Source organism: Heloderma suspectum, chromosome 7 (assembly GCF_057233095.1).
Source record: "Heloderma suspectum isolate Gila_16-S chromosome 7, 16-S_ref, whole genome shotgun sequence".
NCBI lineage: Eukaryota > Metazoa > Chordata > Lepidosauria > Squamata > Helodermatidae > Heloderma > Heloderma suspectum.
In genome coordinates, this window is record NC_139464.1 from 2,101,508 (window position 1) to 2,115,931 (window position 14,424).

General features: G+C 47.7%; 1 protein-coding gene across 22 annotated transcripts in view; it reads left to right on the top strand.

Moving 5' to 3' along the window:
- Positions 1–14,044, top strand: part of LOC146339212 (uncharacterized) — a 20,559-nt gene extending 6,515 nt beyond the window's left edge. For 2 of the 22 annotated variants that reach the window (XR_014784199.1, XR_014784201.1), the window contains 4 exons: positions 10,925–11,026; positions 11,752–12,205; positions 12,761–12,934; positions 13,351–14,027. Coding sequence is in view for 10 of the 22 variants with exons in the window: in XM_084808799.1 (XP_084664925.1) it covers positions 10,925–11,026; positions 12,080–12,205; positions 12,761–12,907 (375 nt within the window). In the remaining 12 variants the exon portion in view is untranslated. Of the gene's footprint in view, positions 1–10,924; positions 11,027–11,264; positions 11,551–11,751; positions 12,206–12,760; positions 13,124–13,350 lie in introns of those variants that run through there. The other 20 variants (XR_014784200.1, XR_014784202.1, XM_084808799.1 and 17 more) reach the window with 15 other exon arrangements.
- Positions 14,045–14,424: the final 380 nt, after the last annotated feature.

A 14,424-nucleotide genomic window follows, 5' to 3' on the forward strand; every position in this document is an offset into this window, starting at 1 on the left:
ATTCAGGAGGTCCATGCCTCGTTGGCTCGCTCATACCATGGAGGGAAGAAGGAAAACGCACTCACACAAGGTTCCAGCAACAATAATTTGCCCTACTCCCTTTTGTTGTTGTTGTTGTTGTTGTTCAGTCGTTAAGTTGTGTCCGACTCTTCGGGACTCCATGGACCGTAGCACGCCAGGCCTTCCTGTCCTCCGCACTCTCCCGGAGTGTGCTCAAGTTCATATTCATTGCGTCAGTGATGCTATCTAGCCACCTCATCCTCTGCCGTCCCCTTCTCCTTTTGCCTTCAATCTTTTCCAGCATCAGGGTCTTTTCCAAGGAGTTTTCTCTTCGCATTAGGTGGCCAAAATATTTGAACTTCAGCTTCAGGATCTGTCCTTCCAATGATCAGTCAGGGTTGATTTCCTTTAGGATGGACTGATTTGACCTCCTTGCAGTCCAGGGGACCCGTAAGACTCTCCTCTAGCACCATGGTTCGAAAGCATCAATTCTTCGGCGCTCAGCCTTCCTTATAGTCCAGCTCTCACAGCCATACGTTACTACTGGGAAAACCATAGCTTTGATTAGACGGACCTTTGTCGGCAAGGAGATGTCTCTGCTTCTTACTATGCTGTCTAGGTTTGCCATAGCTTTCCTCCCAAGGAGCAAGCATCTTTTAATTTCATGGCTACAGTCACCATCTGCGGTGATCTTGGAGCCCAAGAAAATAAAATCTGTCACTGCTTCCATTTCGTCCCCTCCTATATACCAGGGAATGATGGGGCCAGATGCCATGATCTTCGTTTTTTTAATGTTGAGTTTCAAACCAGCTTTTGCACTCTCCACTTTCACCCTCAACAAGAGGCTCTTTAGATCCTCTTCGCATTCTGCCATTAGGGTGGTATCGTCTGCATATCTGAGGTTGTTGATAACTCTCCCAGCAATCTTAATTTCGACCTGTGATTCATCCAACCTGGCGTTTCTCATGATGTACTCTGCATGTAAGTTAAATAAGCAGGGCGACAATATACAGCCTTGTCATACTCCTTTCCCAATTTGGAACCAATCGGTTGTTCCATGTCCGGTTCTTACTGTTGCTTCTTGACCCTCATACAGGTTTCTCAGGAGACAGGTAACGTGGTCTAGTACTCCCGTCTCTTTAAGAAATTGCCAGAGTTTAACCTTGCTGGCATGTGAAATCAGCGCAATTGTATGGTAGTCTGAACACTCTTTAGCATTGCCCTTCTTTGGAATTGGAATGTAAACTGACCTTTTCCAGTCTTGTGGCCACTGTTGAGTGTTCCAAATTTGTTGGCATACTGCGTGCAGCACTTTAATAGCATCATCTTTTAGGATTTTAAATAGCTCAGCTGGAAGATTGTCATCTCCGCTAGCTTTGTTGTTAGTAATGCTTCCTAAGGCCCACTTGACTTCACTCTCTAGGATGTCTGCTCAAGTTCAGTGACCGCACTATCATGCCTGTCAGGGACATTAAGATCTTTCCTGTATAGTTCCTCTGTGTATTCTTTCCACCTCTTCTTAATCTCATCTACTTCTGTTAGGTCCCTGCCTTCTTTGTCCTTTATCATGCCCGTCTTTGCACAAAACGTTCCCTTGAGACCTCCGATTTTCTTGAAGAGATCTCTAGTCTTTCCCATCCTGTTGTTTTCCTCGATTTCTTTGCATTGTTCATGGCCTTCTTGTCTCTCCTTGCTATTCTCTGGAACTCTGCATTCAGTTGGCTATATCTTCCCCTTTCTCCCTTGCTTTTCGCTTCCCTTCTTTCCTCAGCTACTTGTAAAGCCTCATCAGACAGCCACTTTGCTTTCTTGCATTTCTTTTTCTTTGGGATGGATTTCGTTGCTGCCTCCTGAACAATGTTACGGACCTCCGTCCATAGTTCCTCAGGCACTCTGTCTATCAGGTGTAATCCCTTAAATCTATTCCTCAGCTCCACTGTGTATTCATCAGGGATATGATTTAGGTCATACCTGTATGGTTTAGTGGTTTTCCCTACGTTCTTCAATTTAAGCTGAAATTTTGCAACAAGCAGCTCATGATCTGAGCCACAGTCAGCTCCAGGTCTTGTTTTTACTGACTGTATGGCGCTTCTCCATGTTTGGCTGCAAAGTACATAATCAATCTGGTTTCGATATTGACCATCTGGTGATGTCCATGTGTAGAGTCGCCTCTTGTGCTGTTGGAAAAGAGTGTTTGCTATGATCAGCGTGTTCTCTTGGCAAAAGTCTATTAGCCTTTGTCCTACTTCATTTTGCACACCAAGGCCATGCTTGCCTGTTTTCCTGGTTATTTCTTGACTTTCTACTTTAGCATTCCAATCCCCTATGATGAAGAGGACATCTTTTTTTGGTGTTAGTTCTAGAGGGTGTTGTAGGTCTTCATAGAACCGATCAACCTCAGCTTCTTCGGCCTCAGTGGTTGGGGCATAGACTTGAATTACTGTGATGCTGAATGGTTTGCCTTGGATTCGTACTGAGATCATTCTGTTGTTTTTGAGATTGTACCCCAGTACTGCTTTTCTCACCCTTTTATTGACTATGAGTGCTACTCCATTTCTTCTAAGGGATTCTTGCCCACAACAGTAGATATACTGGTCACCTGAATTAAATTTGCCCATGCCTGCCCATTTTAGTTCGCTGATTCCCCTGATGTCGATGTTCGATCTTGCCATCTCATGTTTGACCCCCTCCAGCTTACCTTAATTCATTGATCTTACATTCCAGGTTCCTAAACAATATTGTTCTTTACAGCATCGGATTTTCTTTCCACTACCAGACACATCCACAGCTGAGTGTCCTTTCGGCTTTGGCCCAGCCGCTTCACTCTTTCTGGTGCTACTTGGAAATTCCCTCTGCTCTTCCCCAGTAGTATATTGGACACCTTCCGACCTGAGGGGCTCATCTTCCGGCGTCATCTCTTTTAGCCTTGTGATACATTCCATGGGGTTTTCTTGGCAAGAATACTGGAGTGGGTTGCCATTTCCTTCTCCAGTGGACCACATTTTGTCAGAACTCTCCGCCATGACCTGTTCGTCTTGGGTGGCCCTGCACAGCATAGCTTATGGCTTCACTGAGTTACGCAAGCCCCTTCGCCACAACAAGGCAGTGATCCATGAAAGGGCCTACTCCCTTTTACCTCAATTCATACCAGGCAACTCTCGTTCTATTCTTTTCCTTAATTCACACAAGGCAACTTTCATTCACCTGACGCCAGATCCCACAGACCTTTGTAACCCCAAAAAACAAACAAAAACAAAAAATTACCAAGTGCTTAAATTACTGACTGTCTCTTTAAAGGTGGTATCCTGTCAGCCAAGGCAGAATCGTCCCATGGGCATCCTCACACTGAGTCCCTGACTTCAAAAGGTCTCTTACCTTGGTGTGCGCTTCTGGGATATTTGGTGAATGGTGGTCCAAATTGGTTCGATTCTCCTCAGCATTTGGGATCCGAGTCATGGCACCAAATTGTTAAGGAAATATCCAAGGCAGGTTAGGATGAACAGTCAGAAATTTATTAAAGCACATCAGGGCCATGGGAGAGACAGACAAAAATGTGTCTCTTCCCCCCAAAAGAAAACAGGATGCATTTATACAGACTGAAAGTTGGAGAACAAAGAAAAACACACTACGTGTGCTCAGAAACTAATTAGTACTCAGCACCATCTTATCAGCACAACAGCCTTCTTATCTTTAGGGATGAGTTACTTTGGTGGATAGGAATTTCTTATGAGCAAAGTATAACTACCTTCTCATGGTCACGCACACTCAATCCCATCAGACACCTCGCCTGAACCAAACTACTTATAAAGCCTAGTCAGGCCTACTTTCACAACCCGGATGCCCAGGTTTCGGCAGTGGCCAGGGATGTGTTTGCACAGCTGGGGCTAGTGTGCCAACTGTGTCTGTTCCTGGAGATGTCTGCTCTGGAGACATTGCATCCTCTTTGGACTACTGCCAGGTTCTACATGGTGCTGCCTTTGAAAACTGTTTGGAAACTTCAGCTGGTTCAGAATGCTGCAGCCAGACTGTTGACTGAGGCCCATTACAGGGAGCATACAAATCCCTTGTTACAATAGCTTCACTGGCTACCGGTCTGTCACAATTCAAAGTGCTGGTTTGTTTATTAGATTTATCAGCCACTCATCTAGCCAGCTACCTGGCCACTCTAGGTGGTGTACAATACAAGTAACAACACAAAATACAACAAATGTACATAATCAACTGAACAAAACAACGTTGCTCTAAAAAACCCTAACCCACCCCAAATGCCCACCCGAACAGCCAGGTTTTCAAAGCCCGGTGGAAGCTCATCAAAGAGGGGGCATGGCGGAGGTCACTAGGAAGGGAATTCCACAGAGTGGGGACCGCCACAGAAAAGGCCCTCTCCATAGTCCTCACCAGCCTAGCTGTCCTGGCTAATGGGACAGACAGAGGCCTTCCAAGGCCCATCTCGTTGAGCGGCCTGTCTGGTGCTGCTGGAGGCTTTCCTTAAGATAGGCTGGGCCGGAACCATATAGGGTTTTAAAGGTCAATGCCAACACCTTGAATTGGGCCCGGAAAACAACTGGTAACCAGTGCAACTCCTTCAGCACTGGAGTGATGTGGTCTCGCCGATGGCTGCCTTTAATCAGGTGGGCCACCATGTTCTGCACTAGGTACAACTTCTGAACAGTCTTCAAGGGTAACCCCACATAGAGCGCATTACAGTAGTCTAGGTGAAAGAAGACTAGGGCATGAACTACTGATGGAAGCAGACGGTTAGGGAGGTAGGGGCACAGCCATTGGTTATGACCTATAAAGCCCTCTATGGCTTGGGACCAGGCTACCTGGAAGTCTGCCTTCTCCCATACTAGCCTGCTGGGGGCTTAAGAGCTCTGGTCAAGGCCCTTCTCTCAGCTCTGGCACAATTGGAGGCATGCTTGCGGATGTGAGAGAGGGCCTTCTCGGTGGCTGCTCCCAGGGTCTGGAACTCCCTGCTGAGGGACGCTACGTTAGCTCCCTCTCTGTTCTCCTTCTGCTAGCGGGCAAAGAGCTTTTTATTTAAGCAGGCCTTTGGCCTGAAAGGTGGTGTGTTGCTGAAGTGGGTTCTACTGGTTTGGGTGCTGTACATTTCTTTTATTGTTGTGCTTTTGTGTTTTTAATGTTTTTTAATTGTTTTTAATTAAGTTTTTGTTTTAATCTTCATTTTATTATGGTTAGCTGCCTTGAGTGCTATCTTTTAATGGAAAGGTGAGATATAACTGAAATAAATAAATAAATAAATAAGTTCCAAATCCAATAATAAAAGGTGGAGTTTCACAAGCCATAAATGCTTCGGGGCTTTACGCTGAGAAAACAAATGTTTGAGTTGAATAAAACTGCCCGAAACACTGAAATAGATCAAGCTCAGTTTTTAGTGCATCAAACGTTTTTAAAGCAGCATCAGAGGAAATAAGTTCAATCCAAAGTAGTATTACTTTGGATTTAACTTATTGGAGGCCCAATTTACTCCAAAAAAGGATTTTTGAGGTATTTTTAAATGAGGGTTCTCCCACAGTGTATGCGTTTCATGAGTAAAAGGGTCAAAACAATGCTTATGACCCAATATTTTATTTATTATTAAATTTATTAATCGCCCATCTGGCTGGTCACCCAGCCACTCTGGGCGATGTACAACATACAATAAAAACAGTTTAAAACAATAAAATTCTACAATAAAAACATTTTCTAAAATACCCTAACCCACCCCAAATGCCTGCCTGAACAACAACGTTTTTGATGCATGACGGAAGCTCATTAAAGTGGGGGCATGACGGAGTTCCCTAGGGAGGGAGTTCCACAGAGTGGGGGCCACCACAGAAAAGGCCCTCTCCCTCGTCCCCACCAGTCTAGCTGTCCTGGCTGATGGGACAGAGAGAAGGCCATCCGAGGCTGATCTTGTTAAGTGGCCTGTCTGGTGCTGCTGGAGGCGCTCCTTAAGATAGGCTGGGCCGGAACCATATAGGGTTTTAAAGGTCAAAACCAACACCTTGAATTTGGCCCGGAAAACAACTGGTTACAATAAACAATACTCTCCATATATATCATGTGGCATTAAGTGTTCGTAATAAAACAGATCCCTGGACAAATAAGGAACCTAGCGTCTGCCAAGATTTCAGCTAAAGGGAAACTTAGATTTTTTTATTCTAGTCTGAAAGAGAAGCTAAAATATAGAATATAATATACTCAGTAATAAGCTTGAAAATGTGGAAAGTATAACCCACCTTCTATAGGTAATTGCAGTGTATGTAATGAAAATCTGGGTGGGCATCCTTGCCGTAGAAAATAATTGAATAATTTATATACTTACTTGAAAAGTGGTGAAGGTATAAAGCTAGGAAGACCTCTTAAAATATACATCAGGCTCACATCTTGATCATATTTATCCTGCCCCAAATACTGAAGGGAATTCTAGACCACTGACCTAAATCATACTTCAATTGTATCCAAGACCTTGATAAATTTAGAGGACAATCTTACGCATGTTTAGATGGGGAAAACGTCCTACAATTCCCAGCATTCCCCAACCAGACAAGCTGGCTGGGGAATGCTGGGAGTTGTAGAGCTTTTTTCCATCTAAATATGCATAGGATTGCACCTTAAAGTGTCTTATTGAAAAAACTTCCTGGGAACTATTATGCCCAGACAGAAAAAGGAATCCGCTTAAAACCTCAAGTCCTTAACATATCAGTAGTACTAATAGAGCTGAAAGGTATCAAATCAGATTTGCCCCAGTTTATAGAGTAACTGGAGCAAATCCCAAACGTTTGTATTAAAGAAATCAGGGCAGGAAGAGAAACTTATGGCATATCAATAAAACAATGTGTCATCTGCATACAAAACTGTCTGTCACAGACTAGTATAATACCTTTGATACTGTTGGGATTTCTAATAGCTCAATCAAGCGGGGCTAAGACTAGGTTAAAAAGAAAAGGAGATAAGGGACACCAGTCATGCACACCATGGCACCTCTTAATTCAGGGATTCCTTTTTTGCTGTGGGGGGTCTTTACAGGGCACCACCAATCTTGCCCCTCATATTTGGCCAGTTGCTGATTCTTACCCCAAATTCATGTTCTTTTGAATTTACCTGGAATCATCTCCAATGTCAGCTAAAGACCAGTGGGAGGGGCACAGCTCAGTGTGACGGAGGCCCTGCTTTGCATGCAGGAGGTCCCAGGTTTGATCCCCGGCCTCTCCAGGTAGGGCAAGGAAACAATCCTGCCTGAAGTCCTGGAGAGCCACTGCCAGTTGGTGTCCTTCCCCTGTTTCATCGCGGCACCTGCCACGGACGCTTCAGACCACCTCCAGTGCTTCTGTATTTAACTTCCACCTTATGAAATGCATCTTATTTCAGAGCATTGGTTTTCCAGATGGCAAGCACCCTTTGCCCCATAAAAGCCCAATGGACTAGACTGCTAGGTACTCTTCTTTATCCAGAGAGTTTTAATGGAGCAATAACATTACTGCTTCATTAAAGAAAACCCAACTCTTGATCTTTCTTGTTGTTTCCTTTCAGGATGTTTTTTCTTGATTGTCTCTTAGAAGGTTCCAGTCCCCTATAAAATCTCAAGGGAGAGGTATTAGGCAAAGGCCACAATTGGCAGCCCAGCAAAGATTGTATCTGCTTAATTGGACTGATATCACAACTAGCTGTCAGCTTCTGCTCCAGGAGACCAAAGTTCACGTTCTGCTGGGCGGAGAGATGATTAGCCAGGCTAACAGTCCAAGGTTGAACCCTTTGCAAATGCTGATCAAATTTGCAGATGACACAAACTTGGGCGGGATAGCTAATACTTTGGAAGACAGAATCAAAATTCAAAGTGATCTTGATAGACTAGAGCGCTGGGCAGAAAACAGCAGAATGACATTTAATAGGGATAAATGCCAAGTTCCGCATCTAGGAAAAAGAAACCAAATGCACAGTTACAAGATGGGGGATACGTGGCTCAACCACACTACAAGCGAGAAGGGTCTTGGAATTGTTGTCCATCACAAGCTGAAGATGAGCCAACAATGTGATGTGGCTGCAAAAAAGGCCAATGCTCTTTTGGGCTGCATTAACAGAAGCATAGCTTCCAAATCCCGGGAAGTCCTAGTTCCCCTCTGCTCAGCACTGGTTAGGCCTCATCTGGAGTACTGTGTCCAGTTCTGGGCACCACACGTTAAGAAGGATGCAGACAAACTGGAGAGGGTTCAGAGGAGGGCAACAAAGATGATCAGGGGACTGGAAACAAAGCCCTATGAAGAGAGACTGAAGGAATTGGGCATGTTTAGCATTGAGAAGAGAAGACTGAGGGGAGATGTGATAGCGCTCTTCAAGTCCTTGAAAGGTTGTCACAGAGAGGAAGGCCAGGATCTCTTCTCGATCCTCCCAGAGTGCAGGACACAGAATAATGGGCTCAAGTGACAGGAAGCCAGATTCCGGCTGAATATCAGGAAAAACGTCCTGACTGTTAGAGCAATATGACAATGCAACCAATGACCTAGGGAGGTGGTGGGCTCTCCCACACTGGAGGCATTCAAAACGAGGCTGGACAGCCATCTGTCGGGGATGCTCTGACCTGGATTCCTGCACTGAGCAGGAGGTTGGACGCAGTGGCCTTGTAGGCCCCTTCCAACCCTATTATTCTATGATTCTTTCTGGTGTTGCTATATCAAGAACTAGAAAGTGTACAAAGCCAAGTGCCTGGTAGGATCCGTCCATTGTCAGCATTTCTACTCTATAGCCCTTTTAATTTGTAAAGTACTTTGCAGGCTTCATTTTATTTGTCCTCCCAAGAATCCTGTGAAGTAAGCCGGCTAGTACAATTCCCATTTTTATTGGGGATCAGTGGTGACTTGCCCAAGGTCTGTAGCAGACGTCTCTCAGCTGCACATCCCATCTCCCTAGCCACTGGACCAGAAAGTACCAGGAAAGGGCACAAACGAGGTTGAGCAGGAGCTGAGCTATCAGAATGGTTGGTGGTGGGAGCATGTAAGGGCAGAGGCTGCTCCTGATCTAAACCTCCTGGGGGGTCAGTCTTCATGGAAAGAGGCAAATGGAGACACTGCCAAAGAACATGTTGGGCCTGGGGGCCTGGTGCAGAAAGACCACTGAGAGGTCAACCTCAGAGGAATGAACCGAGGAGTGCAAATTATAGTGAAATTCTCAACCAATGGAGATGTGAAGGTACGGTTCCAAATGCTCCCTATTTATCCCGTGGCAGGGAGCCACTGAACTCTCTGTCGTGGGTCAAAGCCTGCGACTCACGGGTGTCCCACTCTGCTTAATGAGGTAGCTGTGCCTCCCCCTCGGATGAGAGTGTGTTGCATGGAAGTGCCCTGCCCAGAGGGCTGTGTGGCATCGAATGGTGTGTTGCATCATGACATATGGAAGGCCTAGGATGTTTCTGTGGCATGGCATGAACTGAAAGCCTTCCTCTCCAGAGTACTCGGAGCTATTTTTCTCTGACAGCTGGTTTTGCTGAATCAGGGTCCTGTTTGCTGGAGCCCCCTTTAGCTATCAGTTTTAGGGCGGTACTTTCTTTTTTATGCGTGGTGTTACTTAGTATGGCAAAATGCTATTCTAATCTAAGTGCTAGATGGGTGAGCTAGGAATGGGGCATAAGCTGGAAGGAGCACACTTTGGTGTAGAAAGGTGAGATGGAGATTATTTAAATAAACAAAATGTAACTGACTAAATAGCTTTGTGCTTGCTGAGACTGAAGGTGCCCTCCAAATCACTTGGACCACCACTCCCATCATCGCCAGCCAGCATGCCCAACATTATTAGAGTTGTGTCCAACACATCTAGATGGATCCAGGTTGGGGAAGGCTGCCTGAGTGCCATCAGTTCCCCCAAACTCTGCAGAGTTAGGTGTGCCTTGGCCCACAGATTTCACTGGGTGTGGAGTTGCCCCTGGGGCGTGGGGCGTGCGCTTTAGAAGGCTTTTCCAGAGAGGAGAGGCTGCTGCATTGCCACCCGTAGCCAGTGGGGGTGCACAGGATGGGTTTGCCTTGTTCTCTACAGCTCTTCATGGGGCTGTTCCTGTCTGGGTCCTGGGCAGAGATGTGTTTATTTGCATCAGGGCTGTCCCACCAGTGGAAGAGTTTTTAGTCATCTGGAATTCCAAATAGTTATTATTCATTTATTAAATTTGCATGTGAGTGTATTGCCCAATCCATTAATACAAATAATAGCCTTCATTTTTTTGAAGTAAAAATAAGGGGAACAAAATATCACACCTGTTCATATCTTGGCCACAAGACAAGCTGTGTGTCTGTCCGTGTCCCCCCCCCCCCCCCCGTGCGTTCTCTTGTATAGCTGGCATTCTGCGAGCAAGGTTTCTAAGGCAGTCGCTGGTTAACATATGCAGAGTCCTCCCCGACTTGAGATCCTCATACTCTCATGACCAAGTGACTGAACAGGTTTACATTGGTTGAACTGTCGTGGATATCCCTAAGGGAACCCAAGAACGGTACCCCTGGGAGGGTGCTGAGAATTCTTTCTTCAAGATCTCTTGCTTCAGTTCCCCCAGTTTTTAGGGGATGGGTTGGGGAGGATGACTATAAACCTTTCAGGTTTGCAGTACAGACAGGCCTTAAGTGTTTCCCCAAACCAGCAATGCCGGAGGCTCCGTCCCCTTCACGTGGTACTGACTGAAAAGCCACATTTGCAGAAATGAGATCCATTGGGGGCATGCAGTGTTTCTTCCCTGACTGAAATCCTGGATGGTTGCAAAGGAGGACGGGGGAGAGAGAAGACCCCACACATTACACGTTCCCAACTCAGCAGAGAGGCTGTTGGCTGAAAAGTACAAAGAGAAATGGGTCCCTAGGAATAAAGAGTGAGTTCCTATGAGCTTTCTTTCAAGCAAGAGGCTATTTCATCTCAGGCAGACTGTTGACCGATGTTGTCTTCTCAGGATGGCCACGGACAGCTGGTGTTCTACAACCGTCCTGATTCAAAAGGCCCCAAGCTGTCTCATTACAGCATCTCGCCCACTGATGATCCCGCAGGGCTTGTGGTAATTGTGCATCATGTGGGAAATGTTGCCTGCTGTGATTTCTCTTAAGGATGTGGGTGGACACTTGGTGGGGCTCAGGGTTCCTGGGTGGCACCGAATAGCCTGCCTGGATAGGAACCCATTGGAAGTGGCTGTCATCCTCCGGGGAACCATGCCTACCTTCCAGCCTGGGTAACCTGGGTGTTCTCCCTTCCCCTGGGGCTTGTGGCTCCGTGGGAGGGCCCCGCTTTGCAAGCAGAAGGTCCCTGGCTCGATCCCCGGCAGCATCGCCAGGGAAACTCCTGCCCGCAGCCCTGGAGAGCCACTGCTGCTGGCCAGTGTCGACAGCACTGGGCTAGATGGACCCAGGGCCTGGCTCGGGATAAGGCGGCTTCCAGCGTTCCTGTCTCTGCATCCTACACCCAGAATGGCTGTGCAACGGAGATCCAGTGGTGGCAGATAACATTATATAAGGCTGGTCTGAGGACACAGAAGATGGCAGCCTTGCTGAAGCTGAGGAGCTCCGGGTCTGGTCAGTGCCTGGAGTGGTGGCTGCCTGGGGACGCCCCCCCCCCCCACACACACACAACATGGGCGCTACCTCGAGGTCCATGGGAGAAAGGGGGGATTCAAATGTAATGTGAACATTATTGAAGCCTGCAGCTGCCGTATACTGAGTCAGACCGTTAAGAGCTCTGCTGGATCCGACCATTGGTCATTCTAGTGCAGCGTTCTTTTCCCCACAGTGGCCAGCCAGATGGGTTCTCCCTGGGAAGCCCACAGGCCTGAGAGCAGAGCCCTCTCCTGCTGTGATTCCTCAGCAACAGGTATCCAGAGGCAGGCAGCCTTGGCTCCGTCGAGCCCAGCACTGGCTACTGCTGCAACAAGCAGCTGCTCTCCAGGACCTCAGGCACACAGGAAGAGAGTGATCCCAGTCTTGCTACCGGAGATCCTAGAACCTGGGCATCCTGGGGATTGAACCTAGGATAGTTGCATGCAGACATGCGCTTGACTCTGTGAGTGCCACGTGCTGCTTCTCTCTGCGCCTGAGCCTCTGAGCTCTTTCCTGTGCAGGCAGTGCTGTCTCAGGCCCTTGGAGTGCAGGGGACGGTGAAGAAAGAGCGTCGCCTTTACCTGGTGGGCCAGACCCGTGTCCATGTGGATCGTGTGGAAGGGCTGGGCGACTTCGTAGAGCTGGAGGTGAGGAGAACAAAGCCCTCTGGGCTCTGCTGTGACACATCACCAGCTGTGAGATCAGGAAATGCGCATTTTGGTCTGGCTCATGAAAGTTGGTCCTCGAGTCAATAGGCTTCGAATATTAGAACTAGGGCAGGATTAGGCCTAGAGAGGGAATAGTGGGATCACGGTGGCAAATTGGCAGTTCTCCCCCCATTTAAACTTGGGGGGTGCTCCATGGGCTGTGGCTCCTGGGGCAGGGGTGGGAGGCGAAAATGGCCCCTGGACCACCTGGTCTACCTCAGTTCTTCGTGATCTCAACTCTCCATTCACAGTGGGATCACAGCAGAGCCCCTCCCCTCTGGGAGCAACTCTGGGTTTCCTCTGTCCGACACACTTTGCCACCAGCCATGTGTGGCTGCAACCTCCCTCTGTCCAGGTCGTGGTACATCTCAGGCTTCTGCTCTAGCGTGTCCCCCGCCACCCTGCGCTGGGCTGCCAGTTCCAGTGAGTAGTTCCTCCTCGGGCCTTTTTCTCCAACTTATGTGTACCTCCCGTTCCCTGGTTCCATCCCTGCAGGTGGTGCTGGAGGAGCAGCAGTGTGCCCAGCATGGTGAAGAAGTGGCCCGGCGGCTGATGGAGGAGCTGGGCGTAAAGGAGGAGGATCTGCTCACTGGGGCCTACCTGGACCTTCTGCTGGCAGGAGGAGAGTCATCTCATCCGTGATGCTGCACCATCCTGGCCCATTTAAAGGTCATCTTGGGGGATTGCGTCTTGTTGGTTGATAGATTAGCCCATTAAAATGTGCTGAATGCAAAAGCACATTAGCTGGGGCTTGAGTCTCCAGAGAAGGTGGCTCTTTGTTGTTGACAAATGTATTTTGTTCCATTACCAGAACGTTACAGATTCTTAATAAAAAAAAAACAACGCGGGTCAAAATTATCCCAGCTTGGAATGGACTGAAAAGCCCAGTGTTTAAGTGTGAGACTCGCCTGGGAGACGTACCTTGGTGATGGTGCCCTTGCAGGCAGATTGTTTCATGCCTTGTGCCGGGCAGACACTGTGCTGCCTCCCTATGCGATCTGAGGAAGTGGGGCCCACTTAGGGGTGCGAGTGAAGTGGCTGCACGTGTTCCAAGAGTTTCACCTTGCCATCATTTGACATTTCAGGAGATTTGGAGCCACGTTTCTCTGACCACCGAATGCAGCCCCTTGTGGCAGCAAACTATCCGTACTGAACTCTTGCGTCTGAACTCTTTGCGCCCACAAACGCCTCTGCCACAACAACTGTGTTAATCTTTAAGATGCCACAAGGGGGTTTGTTGTTCCTTCTGCAGCAGCAGACTGACTCGGAGACACCCCACCGCCCCTGACGCTCACATGCTCTGCTACACAAGAAAGCGAGCGCAACCAGCTGCCAATCTGTGTGGTTTTCTCTCATGGCCCTGTGGCTGGGATGATTTAAAGCAGTGGCTGTGTAAGATGTCAACACAGACGATGAATGCTTTGGTCTATGAGCTGCTCCGGCTGTGCGAGGCCATTCTCAAAAGAGGAAGCTGGCTGGAGTTACGTCCTTCTCTCAACAGAATTTGATCCACTCTGTTTGCCTGCTTGTTTTCTTGTCTAAATGACACAGAAAGAAGCACCTCCAGAAAATCATTTCTAAATGTGTTGCCCAGATGAAGAGATGGACACCCACAGTGCCATCGGCACCGTGAGGTCTTTGCCACAGAGAGCTGCAATGAACAATCCCATTTATAATCCCTGTTCTTAATCCTCAGTGTTTTCATTGGCAGATTAATTGCACTGAGACCATCCAGCTTGATTAAAACAGTACAGAGAGCCACTGTATGGTGTGGTGTCTAAAGAGTTGGCCTGAGACTTTGGTTCAAATCTCCACTTGGACTTGAGGCTCGCTTGGTGACCTTGAGATAGTCATAATCCCAGCATCATCTACCTCACAGAGTTGTTAGGATTGTGGACTACCTTCACATTTCCCACTGTAGCCAACCAGATGCCCCAGGGAAGTCCACAAGTAGGATATGAGGGCAGTAGCTTTCCCCAAGTCCCTCTCCAGGAGGAGGATGTTGTCATGCCCTCAAAGGCCACACCCCCAAACCTCTGCCTTAGATCTGCTGCCTTGGCCTCTAGGGAACAAGCTTACTCTCTGAGAACCAGAATGGCACCAAACATGCACCCACAATGCCTGTCCAGCTGGCATGCATGTGACACTCAGTGCAATAC